The 23798-nt window shown below is 42.6% G+C and overlaps 2 protein-coding genes across 8 annotated transcripts in view; both read left to right on the top strand.

Moving 5' to 3' along the window:
* The first annotated feature begins 54 nt into the window (after positions 1-54).
* SYS1 (SYS1 golgi trafficking protein) overlaps positions 55-23798 on the top strand; it is a 68682-nt gene continuing 44938 nt past the window's right edge. Inside the window, exons 1-6 of one of the 7 annotated variants that reach the window (XM_030533675.1) lie at positions 55-798; positions 909-966; positions 5095-5187; positions 10294-10532; positions 11406-11473; positions 13321-15052. In XM_030533675.1, the coding sequence (XP_030389535.1) occupies positions 10371-10532; positions 11406-11473; positions 13321-13561 (471 nt within the window). In that variant the 5' untranslated portion in view covers positions 55-798; positions 909-966; positions 5095-5187; positions 10294-10370 and the 3' untranslated portion in view covers positions 13562-15052. The other 6 variants (XR_003996554.1, XR_003996555.1, XM_030533674.1 and 3 more) reach the window with 6 other exon arrangements.
* The window catches only part of DBNDD2 (dysbindin domain containing 2), a 62531-nt gene continuing 50166 nt past the window's right edge, over positions 11434-23798 (top strand). The window contains exon 1 of the mRNA XM_030533671.1: positions 11434-11473. Within this exon, the coding sequence (XP_030389531.1) occupies positions 11461-11473 (13 nt within the window). The 5' untranslated portion in view covers positions 11434-11460. The remainder of the gene's footprint in view (positions 11474-23798) is intronic.

The raw sequence follows: 23798 nt of genomic DNA on the forward strand, positions 1-23798 counted from the left end.
CCCCGCCCCGGGGGGAGGCGGAGCCGCTGGCTCAAATCGGGAGGGGAATGCCCGGAGCTGCTGGGAGTGTGGGACGTGCTGCTCTCCTAGTCCCGTAAGCGAGGAAGAGGCACGTCTAGGCTGTGCGTAACCACCCACCCGGCAGCCCCCTCTTGCTCCTATACAACCTCCCTCCCCAAGCTCCTGGGGCTCAACACCACCCTGTTCCCCTCCCCAAGCTCCTGGGGCCTGACACCACTCTGCCCCCCTCCTTCATCTAACAGCGCCCTCCCCAATCTCCTGTGCCCAACACCATCCTGCCCCCCCCCAACAGCACCCTCCCTAACCTCCTGGGACCCCACATCACCCTGTTCCCCTCCCAGCAACCTGCTCCCCAAGCTCCTGGAGCCCAACACTACTCTACCCCCCCTTCACCTAACATTCCCCTCCCACAACCTTCTGGGGCCCTGTTTTCCCCTCCATCTAACAGCTCCCTTCCCAGGTCCACTGTATTCCACTCCCTCACCATGCCCTACATTTCACCACCACTTTACATCCCCTTTCTAAATGCCACCATGTGCAACTTTAATACTTCACCTTCACCCTTGAAGGCTCTGGCCATCCCCTTAGGCCCTGCTTCCTGAACTCCTCTGACATTCCCACCATCCCCCTTTCACCCCCAACCCAGCCCTGTACCACCTTCCCATACACCCCCACCCTCTTACACCAGTAAAAACTTTATGAATATGTAGGAAGAGAGGGAAACAGTAAGTCAGATTTTGGGCCATGCTACCTCGGCTGTCTCTCTTAAAAATCAAGGTATGAGAGAGAAACCAGCATATGAAAATACTATTCTAATTATGATTTTTCTATATATTTATAACTATAGGATTTTTTTAAAACAATCTTCCTGTTGTCCTCCCCTCCAGATTTGCCTTTTCTGCCCAACTTCTCTGGGTCTCTCCTGTGGATTCTAAATCCTTCTAGGTAAGGCCTGGCTGTATTTCTGGGTGTTATATGATGCTTATCATACTGTTGGCTGTTAATAAATAATAGATTATTGCAAAAGAGGCTAATGGGAATTAATGTTAACAAGAGTAAAAAAGAAAGATATTTTAAATTAAAATAAAGATGGTTGTATTTTAAGGGTACCAAAAATGTTCTGTTGGTTATTCTACTAAAACAAGCAGGGCACATGTTTTATGACAGTAATGAGGCCCTGATGCTGTAATTTGATTAATGCACTTGGACCCCTATGCCTGTGAGGAGCCCTGTTGATTTCAATAAGACACCACTCCAACATAAGGGTCTGCCACAAGGATTTAATTACAGGATTCAGGCCAGTATCTGAATCCAGAACAACATTAAAATCAATACAAACCATGATGACAATGTTTTTCCAGCATTTAAAACTAAGCTGTGAAGGCAGGTGATGTTTCCATGGCAAGTTTTCATCATCAGGCAATCTTTATGCAAAATAACTTCCAGGAAAATCTATTTTGCCCCTGAATACTGACTGCAACTACAAGACTTTTTAACACTGCACTTAGATACTACGGTGCCTAGATACAATATCTTTGATAAACATGGAAATAATCTGTTACTCATGTATGATAGGAGCAAACATTTTAATTTTTTTTCTGGAAGCTTCACATTAAGGCACTTAAAATCTATATCTGTTTTTGATTAATGCAATAGAATTTTAAGGACTATTTCCAGATTTTGTCAGATAGTTAAAAGCAACAAAAGTGTTTCAAAAAGAGAAGGAGTACTTGTGGCACCTAAGAGACTAACAAATTTATTTGAGCATAAGCTTTCGTGGGCTACAGCCCACTTCATTGGACCCACAGAATGGAACACATAATGAGGAGAGATATATACATACAGAGAACATGAAAAGGTGAGAGTTGCCCAACCAACTCTAAGAGGCTAATTAATTAAGACGAACTATTGTCAGCAGGCGAAAAAAAACTTTTGTAGTGATAATCAAGATAAAAGCAGCAATGAGTCCTGTGGCACCTTATAGACGAAGTGGGTATTCACTCGTGAAAGCTCATGCTCCAATATGTCTGTTTGTCTATAAGGTGCCACAGGGCTCTTTGCTGCTTTTACAGATCCAGACTAACACAGCTACCCCTCTGATACTTGATAATCCAGATAGTACATTTAAGACAGTTTGACAAGAAGCTGTGAGGATACTTAACATGGGGGGAAATAGATTCAATGTGTGTAATGGCTCAGCCATTCCCAGTCTCTATTTAAGCCTAAATTGATAGTATCTAGTTTGCAAACTAGATACTATTTCAGCAGTTTCTCGTTGGAGTCTGTTTCTGAAACTTTTCTGTTGCAAAATTGCCACCTTTAAATCTTACTGAATAGCCAGAGAGGTTGAAGTATTATCCTACTGGTTTTTGACTGTTATGATTCCTGATGTCAGATTTGTGTCTGTCTATTCTTTTGCGTAGAGACTGTCGGGCTTGGACGATGTACATGGCAGAGGGGCATTGCTGGCAAATGATGGCATGTATCACATTGATAGATGTGCAGGTGAATGAGCCCCCGATGGTGTGGCTGATGTGATTAGGTCCTATGATGGAGTCACTTGGATATGTGGACAGAGTTGGCATCAGGCTTTGTGGCAAGGATAAGTTTCTGTGTTAGTGTTTTTGTTCTGTGGTGTTAATATCTGGGACAGGCAGCAATTTGATCCTGATCCTGCTATGACTCTCATGCAAGTGTAGGGCTCTGCTTTCATGGAGCTCATTGCAGGATTGGGGTTTTAAGTAGCTTTTGTTTTTAATATTTTAAGCTGCAACAAATATTGCCATAAATAAGTGGAATCCATAAAAGAACATGAGTAAGTAATGTAGGTCCAAAATGTAGGTTTTGTAACTTTTACACAACCTGACAGGAATACAAATGTATGTTACATTTGATGAAAAAATGAAAATAATTTTCTGTTTACATTTAAAATTGCCACTGCTGTTTTTGGAAACTGGGAGATTACATCACTGTGTTCCTGAATGAGAACCTGAAAGCAAAACTGCGTGGTCCATTTTCTGTGTCTAATCAGAGGCAAATTGCCATTACACCTGGTAAAAAGAAAGACTTTTTTAAACATTTCAATTTTAATTAACTCAAGGTATTAGCAACACAAGTAAGGGAATTTGTTTATGCTTTTTAAACTGACAAAGTCCCTTTAAATAAGAACCTCATCTCTTTGTAACCAAAATGATAAAATCTTGGCTCAGGCTCAGTCAGAAATATAGTGGGAAATGAGACTTGCCTCTAATGTGTTTTCCAACCTTTAGAGTAAATTTGCATAAATCCAGTAATGACAGACTTCCTGATCACATTTTGTAGATTCTCTCTAGTCTTTTGGAGATGTAAGTTTTCTCTCTACTGTCACAAAAAGAAATTACATGGTAGGAAATACAGCCCTAAAAATCTTAATATTGTGCTGTGAATTCATGACACAGAATTGCTTGGTTCATTTTGCACTTCTAATGTCCCCTTTCAAAATGTTTATATTTTACTCTCACTAAAACAGTGCAGGAGAAATCTTATGTACATGACAATGAGAGCAACAGGATAAAATGGGCAGAGAGAATGAGTAATTGACATTTTTACTGCAGAAATCTACTACCATCAAATGGCATAAAAAGTCACATCTCAGTGTTGTGACTTGATCAAACTTGTGAATTATGACATTTTTAATTTATACGTCAGCACTTGTACAATGTAACATTACAGCTTTCAAAGAAACTGCACAAAAGTCAACGTGGCTCAGTCTCTGCTGTTCCAGTCCCATTGCTTAATAATAATTCACTGTTCATTAAATCTTAAAATCAAACCATAACTGAGTTTAAAAAAAAAACAAAAAACCTCAAAGTTAATTCACTTATAACTGAATCTGTGACAAAAACATCCAGGAGGAGGAACTATGATTCCAGATCAATTTTAGTTCTAAATCCACATTTTTCTTTTGTCATATATAAAGCACAGACTTTATCATCTTCAGGAGGCCATGCAGAAAGCCAACAAAGACTAACTTCTAGTCAAATCCATCATAGTTCCTACTGGACTGGCCAGGAAAAGACAACTTCCAGCCAAGACTTGCTAAGCACAGTTTCTATGGTCAGATTTTTAAAACAGCACAGGCCTGGATTTTGAAGTAGTCAGAACCTATTACTGAGTATTTTCAAAAAACCTCACACCTAACATGCATTCAGCATGCTGAGCTCTTTTGAAAATCTGACCATTTGCTTTGGTGCCTAAATGGGAGCTGAGCATTTCACAAAATCTGGCCTCTGTTGTGGATACTGAGCTTTTTAAGTCTACCCTTTACTTTCTCCCTGCCAAGACCACCTTAGTGGTCTATTACTAGCTGCTTGTCCAGGGGGTGGTGAGTCTCAGCAGTGACCAGTTCAGCTAGTGAGGCTTCCATCACCTGGTAAAACATGGCTAGTGTATGTGTAGGCTAATAGGTCAGAGTATTAGACAGTGAGCCATTACTAGGGAAACAATATTATCTCATGTAGCCATTTCTTATAAAAAGAATCACTAGCTAACTAGGAAATTCTTAGTCCACGCTAGTGATAGAGAAATGACTCTGAGGAGTGCCGGTGACCCTGGATAATCTCCACTGAAACCCATTCTCAGGGCATCTTATGTGTCCTGGGCACATTGCCACTTCTTCTCACATTTGCTGCTCTTTATGACCCAGGGTATAACCATAAAACTCGCTGCTGTTTAGGAAAATAAAGGATTTTGATTCAGGAGAAAATAGCTTTTCTATTAAAAGGGTGAAAATAATTGTCTCCCATCGGAAAGTGATAGTGTTTCTATGTGGCCTCATCCCCCAACCCACATTCCCTGAAAGCTGCCTCCTCCTCTAGCTGGGGCTAAGAGAAAGAAAGACTATTTAAAATGTATTGTTAATTACCCCCCAATTTCTGCTTTTGAAGCTCACATTAGTCTTCTCTGTGGGCTTGTCCACCTCATCCTTCCTTAAAATCCTGGGGGCAGACTAGGTGCACATTTCCCCATCTGTTCCTTGACATTTTCTCCAAGTATGTGAGGAGGATAACTCACTGTTATCTTCTCTCAACACAGAATGAGAATGAGCAACCGTCTGAAGTCTGTGCTCTTCTGCTTCTGAGGTGACTGCTGCTTGGTTGGCTCCTTCAACCACTGTCCAGTAGCCGTGTAAGTGGAAATCTTGTGATTTATCAGGTATTCAAATTCTGTAATTCTCAGAAATGTCAGAATCACATGGTTTTGATGATCACAAGCTGAGTCAGAGTGCTGGTTGCTAAGAGTTCTAGATGGGTTTCTATAGTGGATTGATGGGAGATTATTATTGTACAAGCATTTCTAAAGTCACCACTACCATAGTATTTGAGTGCTTCATTTTGTACGTAAAAACTGCATAAACAAAGGGAAAGTCAGTCTGTAAAAACTGAAAACAAAACTAAGAAGTGGAAGTTAAAGTCTAGCCGATGGCTTTCGGTTCCCACTCGCAGCAGAGCTAAAAACTGGAAACTAATGTGTACAAAGTACTAGAAGAGGCAGTGCTTTGGCTTGCAATTCTCTGTGATATGCAAGCAGCAGAGAAACTATGTGTGCCTCCCTGCCAGGATCTGGGACTTTCCCACACTCATTTTGTAAGGTCTAGAAATTACATCAGAATCAAGCTATACGGAGGGCACTTAGCCAAGTTTTTGAAAATGGTGCAGCCATAAAGAGCTTCCTCTTTCTTGCACAAGCCCTTTTGAGGGAGGAAGGAAGCAGCTGGCTTCAGAGGGCAGCAACTTGTCAAGAGCTGAGCTTGCATCATTGCAGTGACGTCACCCAGAATGGGGAAGGAAAGGCAAGCATCAAAACTACACAAGGAACTTCCCAGCTGGGTCACTGGGAAAAACCAAGTGTCATGGGAGAATCTGCCAGAGAGAATGAAACTTAACTTCTTATTGCCAGGAACATTCCCCCTGCTCTCTAGTACCTTCTCACACCACAAAGACCTGGCTATTCTTCATCCTCCTCCATCTCACATGGACCTACAATTCCTGTGTTACCTCCTACATCCCGCAAAAACGGGGGATTCTTCCCCTCCCCTGTCCCACAGAGAACCTGAAGTGTCTCCATCATCTCAGTGTTGGGCATTAGCTAATGAACTAACTACTCATGGTCCACAGGAAATGAACAAATAGTGACAGAGAGGATAATTGAACTATTGAATTATTTGTACGTAAAGCATCCAGGTTTCCTATTGGCCTGACAGCTCAATACATTATTTAAATAAATATCACACTATTCAGGAAGAGGACAAATCAAAAACCATGGAAAAAACTAGGTCACTCACCTGACTAGAGAAAAACAAATTCTAACTTAACTGGAGAATTTCCCATCTAGAGTAAATCAACATGTGCAGTAACCTTCCCTAGGAAAATCCAGTATTCCATACTGCTTGGTACACTCTCTCTCATGAGGCTCCTGGTTTTAAGTCCTTGTTGAAGACCCATTTCTGCTGCAATGCCCATGGGGAATCTAATGGACAAATACTATCTAGTCCAAGGTGCAGTCAAGCAGTAACTAGACCTATGTATATGTTGCACCCCTGTCTGTTCTTTTGTCATACTTTAGAGTGAAAGGTACTTGAGCAGGAATTGTGACTTATTTCTGTGTAGAAAGTTCCTATTTGTAGTACCTACTGGTACTGCCCACTTCTTGGGCACTACCAGCAATAAATAATAATAATGAAAAGCCAGGAAGCTTCAAGTAACTGCTATATATCTCCATTTAACATTTCACAGTAAATCCAATATAAATTCTTAAAGATCATATTTACCCAAACATTGAGGATAGCGAGGGTATGGGAGGAAGCTGCCAGGTCCCCTCAATCATCATATCGAGGGCAGCGACTACCCACGTCTGATCACAGTGTCCAAATGAATTTTTGGAATGTGGAAGATGATCAAAAAAAGTTTCAAGAATCAAACCCCAGAATGGAGAGGGTTAGACTAGGATCTTAACGATAATGGGAACAATATTCTAAACCAGAATATAGCATTTACCTTCTCACATGGATTGGCTCAACACGATTAACTGGTGGAGGGGATGGCATCAGTACAGAGCATGATGGAATACTATGTCATCCAAGACAGCTCTGAGTATTGTAGATCACAAATCCAGCACAAAATCAAGATTTGACATTAAAATGTGTGCAGTACCCCTCCTCAGTTTGGTTATATTGGGCCATTCAGATCAGCATGGAATTCTACATCTATAGTCCCTCAAGATATCTAAATCATTACATGATATAGGTATATATGTACACATGCACAGTATTTGCCAGTCACCTTTAAGGAAAACCTGCTTTACTAAAACCAAACTAGCAAATACATAACAAAAGATAACTACCACCTAGTGACTACACGGCAGTAGTGCACCAAGACAAATGGCTCCATAGCTCTCTGGTCAGAAATTCAGCCCCAAGTTATAAGCAAACATTTCTGGAAAACAGAATTGTTTAAAATGTCTAAAGTGAGGAAAATTCCCGCATTTCCTTGGGAAACTGTTCCACGGTCTGATACATCTCATTGACAGAAGATTTCCCTGAAATTCAGCCTCAATTTTCCCTTTCTTAATTCCATGTTATTAATCTTAGTTATAATCCAGAGTAACACATGGAACAGTTTCTCTCCCTTATTGTTTTTCCCCTCAGATCTTGCAGACAGTTATTTTGTCACCATGTCCCATCTGCCTCTCGTTAGCCCTCCAACTCTCTGATCATTTTGGTTGCGGTTCTTCAAATGACCTCCAGTTTGTCTATATCTCTGGTAACAAGGTGACCAGAACTGAATCAACTGTCCAGGTGTAGTATTCCATCAGTGAGGAGAGGAGCTGCCTTGTCCACATTGACTTGTCACAGAATGCCTCTGTGAATGCATACAAAAACTGCACACAAAAACTGGACTGCCCTTTTTAACTTGTATTTATATCTAACTTGCTGTCCATTATCATCCTGACTTGGTACCGTACCATCTTTTGATTAAAAAATATGATACAAAATTAATGGATTCACACATTAAATGCACACATTAAATGGATTCAAAACTGGCTAAATTATAGGTTTCAAAATGTAATTGTAAATGGGGAATCATCAAGTAGCTGTGTTTCTAGTATGGTCCCGCAGGGATCAGTTTGTGGCTATGTGCTATTTAACATTTTTATCACTGACCTAGAACAAAACATAAAACCATCTCTGAAAAAGTTGGCATATGACACAAAAATTGGGGGAGTGGTAAATAACGAAGAGGACAGGTTGCTGATACAGAGCAATCTGGAGCACTTGCCACAAACAGAAAATATGTGTCTTAATATGGATAAATGTAAATATATACATCTAGGAACAAAGAATGTAGGCCATACTTAGAGGATGGAAGATTCTATCTTGGGAAGCAGTGATTCTGAAAAAAGATTTGGGAATTGTGATAGATAATCAACTGAACATGAGCTCCCTATAGTCAAAAGGATTAATGCGATCCTTGATTGCATAAAAAGGGGACTCTTAAGTAGGCATAGAGAGGTTATTTTACCTCTGCATTTGGCACTGGTACTACCACTGCTAGAATACTGGGTCCAGTTCTGGTGCCCACAGTTCAAGAAGGATGTTGATAAACTGGAGAGGGTTCAGAAAAAAGCCTCAAGAATAATTAAAGGATTAGAAAATGTGCCCAATAGTGATAGACTCAAGGAGCTCAATCTAGTTAGTTTAACAGAGATGGTCAAGGGGTGATTTGATCACAGTCTGTAAGTACCTACATGGGAAACAAATATTTAATAATGGGTTCTTCAGTCTGGCAGGAAAAGGTACAACAAGTTGTAATGGCTAGAAGTTGAAGCTAGACAAAATAAGACTGAGCATAAAGATAATTTTTTATCAATGAGAGTAATTAACCAGTGGGACAATTTACCAAGCATTGTGGTGGATTCTCCATCACTGACAATCACTCCATCACAGTGGGCCCATCTATGAACCCGTTGGTTTACCAAGGCTGCTAACTTGTAGATCATCATTGATTTGACCCTAATCATGTTAGCAGTGAGGTCTTTCCCCATTGATTCTACCCCTCAGTACCACATTCTGATCCTGTGGCACCTTCACAGGGTCAAAGGTCAGGGCATCACTATGACACCCTTGTTAGCAGCACCTGGGCTAGGCAGGTGAGGTCAGAAGAGCATCATTCTCCTGCAGAGTGTCAAAGTGAGCCCAGACCTGACAGGCAGCCGGGGTCAGAGGTCACACCACCGTGTCCAGCGAAGCCGCACTGGAGTCAGAGTTCACAAGGACACGCCTCATTTTGTGCACAGCCCTGACGAGGTCAGAGGTCACCGGTCTCCCGACCCCTTGAAAGGGCGCCGAGCGCTGTACGTTGCTGCCCATGCGCAGAGGGTGCCTGGTCGGAGAGGCTTCTCTAGGCCCGAGTGTCGTCTCCGTGGTATTTCCGGAAATCCGGTCCCGGTGATGCTGCTCTAGGCATCCGGCGCCATTTCTATGGTAACTGGCTGAGATGTTGGTGCCGCTCTAGGCGAGCGTTGCGGACTCTGTGGTCCGCGCTGTTAAGTCGCGGCGGGCCTGGCTGTGAGGTGGCCGTTACTGTCTCGTCCCGGGTGAGCCAGAGCGCCGCGCGGGGCGGAGGCGGGCGACTTTGTCCGGGTGGGGTTGGGTCGGGAATCGGAAGCTGACGGCTGCGGCTCGTGAGTGCGGTGGGAGATTAGGGTGGGGGGGTCGTGAGCTGAGTGAGACGCTGGGGGGGCGGGGTTCGGGAGATGCAGGGGGGAGGGGAAGAGACGCTCTGGGGGGGCGGGGTTCGGGAGATGCTGGGGGGAGGGGAAGAGACGCTCTGGGGGGGGAGGGGTTCGGGAGATGCTGGGGGGAGGGGAAGAGACGCTCTGGGGGGGCGGGGTTCGGGAGATGCTGGGGGGAGGGGAAGAGATGCTGGGGGGAGGAGGGCGAGAGCGAGGGTTCAGGAGCTGAGGGAGATGTAGGGGGGAGGGGAGCGGAGGAGATGCTCGTGTGGGGGGGGGTGCAGGAGGAAGATTTAGTGAGCTGAGGGAGGGGAGGAGATGCTCCAGGTGGGTTGTGGAGGTTGGAGGAGGAGGGGATTGTGAACAGCTGGTGGGAGATGGGCTGACTCCATGTAATAGTGGAGACCCCTTGGGGCTGGGCTCAGATGGATGACCATTTGACAGGGCCCAGGAGGTGAGCTGGATGCTGTTGTTGGCATTACCCCTGCCCTTCTTTTCCAGGTGCTGAGGAAATCGCCCAGTGTCTCCTTTCAGGGCAGACACATCTTTCCCCTGGTTGTGTGAGAGCTGCCTTGGGAATGGCAGGACAGTTCCGTAGCTATGTCTGGGACCCTGTCCTCATTCTGACGCAGATTGTCCTCATGCAGGCAGTCTATTACAGCTCCTTGGGGCTCTGGCTAGCTCTGGTTGACAGCCTGGTGCAGAATAGCCCTTCTCTTGACCAGATTTTCAATTATGAGGTAAGATGCTTTTCCTTCGCTAGAGCATAGAGAAGGTCTCTCAAATTCAGAGAATAAAACACTGCAGTCTAACATGGTCACTGGCACACTCAGAAATGCGGAGACTTCAGACCACATTGGATCTTGAGTCTCCAGCACCACTGAGCACAGAATTAGGGTGATTCCACAAGGGAGATCTGGGTTCAGTCTAATAAATTCATACATGAAAATATTTAGTTATTGATTGTGGCTTCAGACCTAATCTTCTGGCAGTACCATTGCTAGAAAGAGAACCACTGCAATCCATGCAGCTTTTTTGTTTGCAGTGCGCACACTGACAGTTCTGCCACAACTCAAACCTCCCGTGCTCTGAGTGCTCCAGAAGAGTCAGTATCTCAGAGTGCAACTGAGATTCTACGTTTAGTTACCACATACAACAATCATGGGAATTCTCATGAGAGATCCCTGCTCTGAAACCTGAAGAGAGCTGTGTTGCAGAAGATCTAATCTTATCGTTTTTGTTCTCCAGACTCTCTCTAGATACAGGGCCAAACTCAGCCCTGGAGTAAGTTTACTGAAGTCAGTGCAGTTCCATCCAGGGTGAATTTCTCCCTTGTGTGCTCTGACACACAAGCCCTAAAATTCCCAGATGCCCAAGTAGGGTTGACTTGTAAATACAAACCCACAATTTAGGAAAAGCAAACATTTTTGTTGCTGCTATTTTTGGCTTTTTTGTTGTTGTTTTTTCTAAAATCTAGTAATATTAGTTTGTCAGCTTTGTAGGAGCAAATAGAATGGAACTGGGCCACTGGGAAGAGCCTGAGTTGAGTAGAGTCCTAGCTGAACCAATTTCTAACTTATTTCAGTGTCTTTCTTCTTTATAACCCTATATAGATCTTGGGATTCTCTACCCCACCTGGAAGACTTTCCATGATTGCTTTCATCCTCAATGCACTCACCTGGTAAGTCAGCTCTCCAGTGATCAGATGTGAGATTTTTGAGCTTCTGTTTATCCATACTGGGATTGGATATCTTCTCTCTGGGATTAGCCATCGTTGCCTTTAAATTAGAATTTAAACCTGTGATCTTAGCATGTGCTAGCTAACACCTTGTAAAAGGCTACTGACTGTATACAAGACATACTACCTTTAACACAGTGGGGAACCTAGGCTGTAACTTAACCAGTTTAGCACATGTTAAAGTCTACCCTGCTGCACTGTCTATGCTAGACTTTTCAAATATATTAGTACACATTAGCTAACATGCTAACAATACAGCTTTTTACCCTACTCTTGATGAGGCTCGTGCTGTGCTGATGATAGGAATGTGGACTGGGTTCAGAAATAGCCGAAGCCTTTTACTGTGCCCAGAATGTTATGTCTGAGTCTGGTGAACCTTGCAGACTCTGTGGGAAATTGTGTTTATTGCAGTGTGAAGGGAAATGATGTGAGTGCCTCTGTTGCATGTCCACAGTGTGAGCCTGAGGTTTTGTAAGTTAAATTTGTCCCAGTGAGAGAGCCTATTTTTATTATTTATTTGTTCATAGCACTTGCAGCATGCTAGGTATCCCACACTTACAAAGATTACAGAGCCACAAGTTCCTGGCTTGAAGAGCTTTCAGGCTAATGGTAGACATGATGCAACAAGTGAAAGCTACAAACAATAGGTTGTGAAATAGAAGGATGGGCTATAGACGAAAACTGTAAAAAACAGATCACACATTTATGCACGTATTGTATCCCAAATTCCCTACATCCCAATTTACTAAAATGCTCTTCTAGGGCAAAGTGTCCCCTTAGGACAGTCATCTTCTCCATAGCCTTCCTTGCCATCCAACCTCTCTCTGTTCTTTCTTCATATGTCAGTCCCAGGCACGTCATTCTGTGAAGAGTTTTCCATCTCCCTGGAACAATTGCCGTCTTTCTTCAGCACAACTTTCCTATCCCTCTGCATTGGTCCTGCTCTTGAAAGCTATTCCTGTTCCCTGCCCCTTTGCCAAGCTGTCCAAGCAGACAGCTGGTCTGTGTCTGATTATGTCTTGTGTGCTAGAACTAGCCCATAGTAGCAAGGATCTTGCCCCAGGAGGCGCCAGCCAGGCAGTCATTTGGGCCTGGTGATTCGAGTGTCTCCTTGATCCTTCTTCTGTTTTAGGTGCGGATGTGTGCACTAAGGTCACTTGAACTATGTTGTTGCAGAACAAACGTATCTTGTTCTTGTTGGCTGAAATCTGAGAATTCCCTCCATTTATCAGTAATGACTCCTGAATGGGACAGTTGGCAATTAGGAGGTCTAAGCACAGGACTGGGAATGAGGAACTCCTGAGTTCTAGTCTTAACTGTGATGCTGATTCTTCTGAACCCTTAAGAAATCATTTAACCTCACTTCCTCAGTTTCCCCATCTTTTAGCTGGGGATAAAATCTGCACCTGAGGGATTTTTGTGGAAATTAATTAATATTTGTAAATGATTGTTTGTTTATTTATAAAATGCTAAAAAGGTGCAAAGTATTTAGTCTCAGCCAATGGCCAAAGATTGCAGAGACAAGGCAGAAAGCCAGCCAGGAATTTTTAAACTAAAAGCTTATTCCTCTGCCATCACATAATTAAAATGCTACAAGCTGCTTAAGTTTTACTGCAGGAACATTGGGCAAGGTCAGAATAGTCCTGGATACAGAACAGTTAAGGTTTATTTTTAATGGGTAAATAATCAGTACAGATAATTCCTGATGGCTGCTGCTAGATCCCTCCCTCTCAGGCCACTGCAGTTTACATATAGTTCCAGTTACATCTGTCTCTCCTTTCTTCTTGCAGTGCTTTGGGCTTGTTGTACTTTATCCGGCGAGGAAAGCAGTGTTTGGATTTCACAGTCACAGTTCATTTTTTCCATCTGCTGGGTTGCTGGATTTATAATGCACACTTTCCCACAGCTCTAACGTGGTGGCTAGTGCATGTTGTGTGCACGGCACTCATGGCTGTGATTGGGGAGTATCTCTGTATGAGAACAGAACTCAAAGAAATCCCATTGAATTCAGTCCCCAAGTCCAGCGTATAAACTTGTTCTGGGGATGCACTGCATCAGGCCAACGTTTCCAACACCTCGGCAGTGACACAAGACAGTGCCAGAAAACTTCAGTAAAGAAGCACAGCGGGTCTGTTTGGACTTTTTTAGATCTTGGTGGCTGCATGAATGTGAAGATCTCTGCTGTTGCCATTAAGACAGTGAACAAAGCAGAAGTTTTATTCTAATAACACAAGGTATTTAATATGACTATTCTATGTGAGTGCTTTCACTATTAATTCGAGTGATACGGACCAGGGAAAAATCAGGCAACAAAACCTAGAACATGAGAAGCAACTGGAATTTAACCCATGTGCGAGGTCTTTGGAGCACATGTTGGAGCTGGGATGATCAAACCTTCGGGGAGAAACGCACAATGATGGACTAGGAGCTGCTTGTTACACCTTTTTCCTTTGGTTGGTTTTTGTTTTAAAATCAAGGAGCTAAACTGATCTAGGATTTAAAAGAATTGTGTTTGTCTCAGTCACCAGTTGTGAACCTATAAGGCCTGTAGGCTCATATGGGCTTCGTTATTGTTCCTGTGTTTAGTTCCTAGAGCAGATGTAAGGCAACAGATGTTGCTGGATTGAAGACACTTTTTTTTTTAAACAAAATAGGAAAAATGGTATTAAGTTGCCTTCAATGTGTTACAATTCTCCTGGTGAGCTGAGCACTTTGAGCTATGTAATGAATATCCACATCATGGCAATGGAGTAAGGTCTGGCCAGAAAGGAACACCAGTGGTCACTTCCTAGGGTTTGTAAAACTTTCCACTATGAATGTTAAACACCACAAGCCAGAAATCCAAGAGCCAGTGAAAATCAACCAGCTTATTCTCAGCTTGCATGGAGGGTTGGCCATAACGTTCACCAAACATTAAACTGTAGGTTGAGTTGGTTGAGGGGAGCTTTCGGCTGTCTGTTACAAGTACCATTTCATCATTCCCACTCTAGTAACCTGCGTCTTCCTACCAATCATCAAATTCCAATACTTACTCCTGCCTGAAGGCTGCCACCAAAGACTGTTTTCCAAAATTGGTAGGTGTTTCTTGCTGCAGGACTGTTGTTTGTCTCTTACGCTGTTAACGAGATGGTGCCTTTGACTGATAGGCAATTTAAATAGAACGTCCTTTCTCATAAGCCACTGACTCCAGTATTCCCAATGAAAGGAGTAGGCCAAATGGTTTTCTAGGGTCCTATATCCCAAATGGTCAGACTTACCTCTAGTTGTGTAGTTTCCTCTAAGGGATGTTAAGTCTGTGCTGTCTGTGTGCCATTCTAAATTGGGGGCAAACTAGGATTTTAACATTGAAATTCCTTTTTTCTTGTATGGCTTGCTGCTGCCAATCTCTTTCCTTTGTACATTAATATTAGTGAACGTTATTAGTTTGAATAAATTATATTTGCTAAATTAATGTACAGTTTGTAAAGAATTGGAATTGGTGGCATGATTTGACACAGAATTTGATAAACTCCCTCTAAAGTGGGTCTGATTATTTTGTTGTGTTAATTTCAAAGCTAAATTGCAACTGTTCATCTCATATGTTCATATATACTGTTTTAATCCCGGGTAAAATATTTATTTGAAACTCACCTGAGGTATTACGGAGGAGAGAGAATTTCTTTGTACTATCAGTGAACAGAATGCTGCTTCTTTCATGAGCAGATAACAATGGCATTCTGAGGGCTGCTGTCTCTTGATTTTCATCTGTCCTTTGTGAGTGGGGACACTGTGAGACTTGAGCCTATCCTATTGGACCTTTGATTGAGTGCTGTCTGGAGAAGACCAACTGTTTCAGTTTAAGCACAATTCTGCAAAACTGTATTTTTCTCCTCACTACTTTGGGGGTATAAGGAGGGGAAGCATTTGTACAATGACAGGGTCCTAGTTCCCTCAGAGTTCAGTTGCTCCCTCCTGCTCCAATAAAGTCAGAATCTTCTTCTGTTGGCATCACAAGCCTTTCCAAATAACTTCATTCTGATTTAGGAAACCAAGAATCTGTTTCCATTAAATGACCCTAGGAAAGAAAGGAGGAAGGGAATATGCAAAACAGTTGTGGCACTGCAGTATTTCCCTAGGGCGTAGTTTAGGCAGTTTTTTCCTAAATAGAGCAAAGAGCTCTTTAGAAGGCCTTTTCCTGCTGTTTACAGTGCAACACTGCGGTAGCCAACCAGCCTTAATCCCCCTTGTTCTGTTTTGCCTAGGCCAAAATTCTACTCCTTCCAGGTCTGTTTAGGGATGCGTCTCTTCCTTTACGCATGTTCAGTCTAGCCAAAAACTCAAAAGGTAATAACAAAATGTTTAAGTACATCAGAAGCAGGAAGCCTGCTGAACAACCAGTGGGGCTCTCGGACGATTGAGATACAAAAGGAGCACTTAAAGATGATAAAGTCATTGCGGAGAAACTAAATGGATTCTTTGCTTCAGTCTTCACAGCTAAGGATGTGAGGGAGATTCCCAAACCTGAGTTTGCTTTTGTAGGTGACAAATCTGCGGAATTGTCACAGACTGAGGTGTCACTAGAGGAGATTTTGGAATTAATTGATAAACTTAACAGTAACAAGCCAGATGGCATTCACCCAAGAGTTCTGAAAGAACTCAGATGTGAAGTTGCGGAACTATAAACTATGGTTTGTAACCTGTCCTTTAAATCAGCTTCTGTACCCAGTGACTGGAAGATGATTAATGTAACGCTAATATTTTTAAAGGGTTCTAGAGGTGATCCCGGCAATTACAAACCAGTAAGTCTAACGTCAGTACCGGGCAAATTAGTTGAAACAATAGTAAAGAATAAAATTCAGACATATAGAAGAATGTAAATTGTTGGGCAAAAGTCAACATGGTTTCTGTAAAGGGAAATAGTGTCTTATTAATCTAATAGAGTTCTTTGAAGGGGTCAACAAACATGTGGAAAAAGGGGATCCAGTGGACATAGTATACTTAGATTTCCAGAAAGCCTTTGACAGTGTCCTTCACTAAAGGCTCTTACGTAAATTAAGTTGTCATGGGATAAGAGGGAAGGTCCTTTCAGGGTTGAGAACTGGTTAAAAGGCAGGGAACAAAGGGTAGGAATAAATAGTAAATTCTCAGAATGGAGAGAGGTAACAAGTGGTGTCCCCTAAGGGTCAGTCCTAGAACCAATCCTATTCAACTTATTCATAAATGATCTGGAGAAAGGGGTAAAAAGTGAGATGGCAAAGTTTGCAGATAATACTAAACTGCTCAAGATAGTTAAGACCAAAGCAGACTGTGAAGAACTTCAAAAAGATATCACAAAACTAAGTGATTGGGCAACAAAATGGCAAATGAAATTTAATGTGGATAAATGTAAAGTAATGCACATCGGAAGAAATAATCCCAACTATACACACAATATGATGGGGGCTAATTTAGCTACAATGAATCAGGGAAAAGATCTTTAGTCATCGTGGATATTTCTGTGAAGATGTCCACACAGTGTGCAGTGGTGGTCAAAAAAGCAAACAGGATGTTAGGAATCATTAAAAAGGGGATAGAAAATAAGATGGAGAGTATCTTATTACCCTTATATAAATCCATGGTATGCCCACATCTTGAATACTGCATACAGCTGTTGTCTCCTCATCTCGAAAAAGATATACTGGTATTAGAAAAGGTTCAGAGAAGGGCAACTAAAATGATTAGGGGTTTGGAACAGGTCCCATATGAGGAGAGATTAAAGAGGCTTGGACTTTTCAGCTTGGAAAAGAGGAGACTAAGGGGGGATATGATAGAGGTATATAAAATCATGAGTGATGAAGAGAAAGTAAATAAGGAAAAGTTATTTACTTGTTCCCATAATACAAGAACTAGGGGCCACCACATGAAATTAATGGGCAGCAGGCTTAAAACAAATAAAAGGAAGTTCTTCACACAGCACACAGTCAACTTGTGGACCTCTGTGCCTGAGAAGGTTATGAAGGCTAGGACTATAACAGCGTTTAAAAGAGAACTGGATTAATTCATGGAGGTTAAGTCCATTAATAGATATTAGCCAGGAGGGGTAAGGAAGGGTGTCCCTAGCCTCTGTTTGTCAGAGGGTGAAGATGGATGGCAGGAGGGAGATCACTTGATCATTGCCTGTTGTGTTCACTCCCTCTGAGGCACCTGGCATTGGCCACTGTTGGCAGACAGGATACTGGGCTAGATGGACCTTTGATCTGACCCAGTGTGGCCATTCTTATGTAATCCTTAGTGTGAATTACCATTTCTTCCAGGAGGTGGCACTGTTTCCTCTCCTAGAAAGAAAGGTAAGTGCCCAGATGCAGATTGGAACAGACAATGCTGTAGCCTTGGGTTGTCAAACTTTTTAGTGTAGATAACATATGTAGAGAGATTATCTTCCAGCCACCTGCCTTCTCATTCACAGTAGGATGAATTTCCCTGCTATACCTTCCAGATGTGATGACATCATAACACTGTGCTTGCTTACAGGGAAAACTAATATCAGAACAATATGTAATAGCTAAAAATATATCTCCTATTGCAGTTTAGCAGCAGAAAATAAGAAATGCTAGCACTGTGACCATTTGGTCTGAAGACCACCAGCAACTGCTGAAGGGACCACACTTTGGGAAGCTTTGCTGTAGCCTTATTAAACACCATCACTGTGGGCTCAACTGACCTGGCATATCTTCAGAACAATTCTAATCCCTTTTGCAGGGGTTTCAGGGCTGAAGCATGTAACCAGAATGATCTGTTACAATTTCTTCCAGTGTACATTATCCCATACAGTTTATAAAGAGCCTGCTGCATATATGTAATCCCAACTTCAGCAGTAATCTCATGAAACCATAGCTATTAGTTCAGATCTAGGACGAATAAACTATCCTTCCACTTTTGCAATATTGGTAATTTGGGATATTCCACATCCAAGTGAACCTCTAGATGAAAGGCTGTTTGTGATATTCAACCTTTAATGTCTCCTTTCTGTCAGTACTAGTGTGAGGGAAGGCTGAGTCCCATATGCAGAAAGAACTGCAGGGTCTTGTAGGTCTGATCAGTGGGTCAGTAACACGCTGCCAGGAGTGACTTCACAGTGGCTCTCAATCACGTTTTTAAGGGTGGATCTTCTTGAGGAAAATATCAGAGCCTCCTTGATTAGTTAGATACAAGGGAGAAGCAATGGAGGGTTGTAGTAGTCCCACTCATTAAAGAGGACAGAGCTGCTGGCTACAGATACATATTTGTGAGACCACCTGATCTAAGTGTTACTGTTACGTTTCCCATTCTTGTTCTTATTTGGAAACAGAACCACTTATCTCTCAATGGACTAGACCAGCGATTCTCAAATTGTGGGTTGGGACTCCAAAATGGGTCAGGACCCCATTTTAATAGGATTACCAGGGCCAGAGTTAGACTTGCTGGGGCCCAGAACTAAAGCTGAAGCCTGGGCCCCAGAAGCCAAAACTCGAGGGCTTCAGCCTGGGGCAGTGAGGCTTGGGCTCTGCCTTCCTCTCCCCGGGGGTGTATGTGCATCATGTAGTAATTTTTGTTGTCAGAAGGGGATTGCAGTGCAATGAAGTTTGAGAACCGCTGGACTCTAGACCATGCTGCATTGGCATGAAATGATGTAATGTGGGATTTGAAATACGTTTGTTGACAGGTCTGGATTCTTTGCCTCTGAGGGCTTGAATTTATACCATATGTCGATGCCTTTTTGTAGGAAAATTCAGTGCCTACCTGTCCTTGGTTGAAGGGGGGCAGAGTCTTTTTAAACCAAAAATTGAGTTGGAAACGCTGAGACCCTCCACTCCCATGTCATAAAGCCTAATTTTCACTTGCACATAGTTGATGAATTCTCAGCAGTTATTTGGCTTTGGAACTTTTACAGTTCTACACCAGAGCAATGGCAGATGGTCTATTTCTTAATGAACCTTTTCTTTAGTACATTGGAGCTGAGGGGTTTTGCTCCCAGGGAGATTTTCTCCAACACCTGCTCCCTTTCTGGGAGTTGCGGTAGTGTCAGCAAACTGGATATTTTCACCCAGGGTCTGTAAGGTTTGGCAGGAAGTAGGCTTGGCAGAGAGTCCTAATCATTAAGACATATTTCCGTCTTCTAGAACTGTTTAAAAGCTTGAAAGTTTAAACAAAGGGGAAGATACCAATCTGTTAAAGCAGCTAAGAAGAGAGAGCCTGTTAAGGCATTAGATAATTGTCTACTCTAAACCATACTATTGCTTCCTTTAAAGCAGAATTAAATAGGTGTGGCCACAAAGCAGCCTCTGCCTTGGCCATTAGCAGTGTCCAGCTACTCCAGCTTTCCCCCGCAGGAGAATGTGTAGGGAATGGGCAGGGACACTGATAGTGGGGAGAGGAGAGAATGGAATGAAGCCACAGCATGTACTGCATTTTATATCAGAGCAGAAAGTAGAACCAAGCTGAGTATGGAGTTGAGACTAGTTAAATCTAAATCCTATAATGCTCTTTGTTAACCGCTTCACCTACCAGCTACCATTGTGCCCAATGCCAGAGATGTTTGTCTCTCTGAAATACATATGCCACCCTTAAGAGAGTGCTATTAATGTCTTCCTCATCAGCAAAATCTCTGAATGCCCCATCTGAAAGTGGAGTTTAAATACCTGCTGCCCCTCCCCTGAGCTGTTTCAGATTTCTTGGGAGCTGCCACTTCATTAATGTTGTAGAGGACTCCCTCCTTGCTGACAATGAGAGCAGGGTTGCTTAGCAGTGCTGTGGAGAGCAGGGTGGTAAATAGTAACTAGGGTAGCAAGCAGAGTGCAAGATGTTACACAGGAAGGAACTTGACTTGTTAAGGGTGGCATTAATGGACCTCGTGTTTGCAGTGTCAGCAGAAAGACCAAAAGATGTTCCCTGCTGAAGGAGAAGCTTGCGTATGTGCCTGTAATATACTTGGCTAAATCCCAAGGGCTAGCAGTGTCTCACTTACTGGCCCACTCAAATCATTGTTCACACTTTAAAGCATGTTCCCAGATTTGCAAATGTTGTTAGAACCTTTATACCTATTGTTTCTAATTCATACATGCTGGTTTGAACCAATCTGTGGATGTGAGAGAGATTAACAGTAAACACAGGCTCTTCGTTTAGGATAACTAATAGTTTCTTCCCTATTGTGGTAATGGGAATCCTCAGAGCTGTGCAACTCATCCATACTGTGTGATGCTAGATGCTGCTTCCCTCTATTCAAAATGGCCATTGAACAGGGCACTCACTCCATGAGTGTCATAATAAAAGTATATACAATTTATGCTACAGAGAAAGTAGAGCAGGAACTTCTGTTCTCCCTGTCTCATAACACAAAAACAAGGGGACCTTTAATACCATTAAATGATGGAAAATTAAAAACTGATCAAAGGAAAGATATTTTCACTCAGCGCATAATTAAACTGTGGAACTCATTGCCACAGGAAGTTGATGAGACCAAGTAAATCACAAGATTCAAAAAAAGATTGGAGTAATATTAATGACAAGAGCATCCCAAGTTGCTATACTTAAAGCTAACAAACACTTTGGGAAGGATATAAAGTTATATATTTAGGTCTTAAACCAGTCTCCAACTATTAGGGATCAGGATGAGACCTTCAATGGGCACAGATTATCCCACATCTGCCTACTTCAGATTTCTTGTACCTTCCTCTGGAGCCTGTCAAGGGATAGGTTACCGCACTAGATAGACCATGGGTCTGATCCATTCTGGAAATTCCTGTTCTCTTTGAAGTGCTGTAATAGGTGTGAAAGAGCATACCTGCATTGATGCAGATTATTGTCTTAGACCTCCTTGCATGCCCAGGTAGGGCCTCTAGGGCCCAGGAGATAGTTCTTAGTGCCGTGGAATTGAAAGGGCACAGTTAAGTCACTGCTTTCAACTGCCAAATAGTACAATTGAGTTTTGCAACATATCTTGAAATCACTTGCAAGAGTCTCTTGGTATTGCAAATATATTAAATGGCAGTGCTGAAGCCGTGACATGAACAACTGTCTGGGCTGCACAGGAAGAGACAGAGTGACTGTGCTATAGACCAAGAAAGCAGGACAAATGATTTCCAATTTGACAGGTGTAGGTTATACACCAGACATTTGGTTTTTTTGAATTACACAGTCAGTCACAGTGCTGCTCACAGGTGTTTCCTGGGATACTTTTGCTTTAAAAGAGTTATTAGAAATCTTTAATTTGCCACTAGCCCAACTCTCTCCCTTTTCCCCATTATGTTTTTCCCTCTTGTTTCCTTATGAAAGGGATTTACAAACAACACAAGAATCACTCAGGTAGCCAAGTACATCTCACAAGAAACAGACATCCGAGATTGTTCTGCAAGGGGAGTCTTCACCATCCCCAAAGGGGAGGATTCTACTAGCAACATGACAAGGAATCCTTCCTGCCTTTAACAGGTTCAGTATATTCTCCCTGCACTTCAAAAACACCACCAGTAATTGCTTCCTCCCACCCATCACCACTGAAAAAAGGTGGAGCATTTGTCTGGCAGAAACAGGCAGCTGAATAAACAGATTCACTTCCAGTGACTATAGATAGAGTGCAAAAGAACCTAGTGTTTAGCACTAATCCTGAATTTCTCCTCAGTCCTTTGATCCTCAGGCTACAGCCTCCAGCACTCTGCACCATCAGTCAGAGCTGTGAGTGCACTTGCAGCTGGACAATGTCACGTTAAAGCAAGTGCTGAGTTTATGATTAATCATGTAAGTTACTTAGAGACAGTGCAAGCAAGGAGATGCTGCTGAGCTCTTCTGAGGCTCGCAGACCTGGAATAATAAAATCAAATGTTCATCCAGCACCATACACAGGATTTCTCAAAGGTTTGGAAATACTACACTTCTGATCATAACTATACTGATAATACGTCTTCATTCCAATACTTTCAGAGCTGCTCCATTTACAAATTAAGCCAAGTAACCATCAGAGAGATGCTTAAAACAACAAAATTTGAAACATTTGTCAAGCTGAAGCTCTGGGAGCTGTTGGGACTGCAGAGATCAAACAAGCTGCCTTGGAATTTGATTTTTCTAGATTCCTTTTTCAAAGTCTCCCAGATACTTGCTGCCTCCTTCTGGCATTCCCAAAGAGCAGTCGTGGCGCACATGTGAAATTCATCCCAATACCTGTAGCCGAGGGAAGAATGGAGGCTGTTAGTTCATTTAAAATGCTACGGAGCAGAAAGATCCAAGAAAAAACCTTTCTCCTCACTGGAAACTCTCAATTCAATTGGCCCCACATTTACATTTGGGGCACTTATTTGGCACATGATGGCTATGTGGTCAGCATTGTATAATGCCTCAAGATAGAGAGTCTTAGTCCTGCATTGCTTACACTTTAAGGCCCCAATCCTGCAATGAGCTCCTCTCGTGAGAACTCCTATACCTCCTTGAGTTCAGTTGGGTTTTGCACAGGCTTATGGCTCTAGAGGATGCACTGAGAGGAGGGCAAGACCAGAGCCTTAAAGAGAGGCAGAAGCCAGATGCACTGGGAAATCTAAGGGAGACTGACTCAGTGGTGGGTTTTGTTAGTAGAATCATAGGGTTAGAAGGGACCACAAGGGTCGTCTAGTCCAACCCCTTGCCAAAATGCAGGATTTGTTGGGTTTGAATCATCCAAGACAGATGGTTACCCAGTCTCCTTTTGAAAACCTCCAGTGAAGGAGCTTTCACAACCTCCTTAGGCAGTCTGCTCCATTGTCCTACTGTTCTTACGGAAGTTTAGTTTTCTACTTCCATGCTCTGGCATCATTAATCCCCCTTTGTGGGTCTCACAGAGTTCATTTGCTAAAAACTAAACCCCCAAACCTCTTGAAGTGTTTCTACAATTTTTTTGAAAGCCAATTAAATCCATTGTTTTTCATAAACTGATATCCCCCTTCAGTGCTTGGAATTCCAACTCTGAGTCCCTGACCGTGAAACAGGTTAAGAGCAAATGTTTAACTGACTTCCTTGCTCTTCTTTGACCAAGCTGAATGATGGGCTTGGGCACAACGTAATCACAGACTGGGGGTAAGGACACTGGCTCTTGAAAACAATGTCAGTTTTCTAATCCAGTGTCTATACAGAATGAAGGAAGAGTCTATATTATTTTTTTATGTGCTTCGGTTTATTTGCTTGCTATCATGCCTGAGTGGAAGGAGTTAAATCAAAGGAGGCTGTTAATGAGGTGTGTGTGGGGGGGAAGAAACAGGAAATGAAACAATGACAAAAATAAGATATGCCAGAGAGAATACCAAGGGTCCTG

This window comes from Gopherus evgoodei, chromosome 14 (assembly GCF_007399415.2).
Source record: "Gopherus evgoodei ecotype Sinaloan lineage chromosome 14, rGopEvg1_v1.p, whole genome shotgun sequence".
NCBI lineage: Eukaryota > Metazoa > Chordata > Testudines > Testudinidae > Gopherus > Gopherus evgoodei.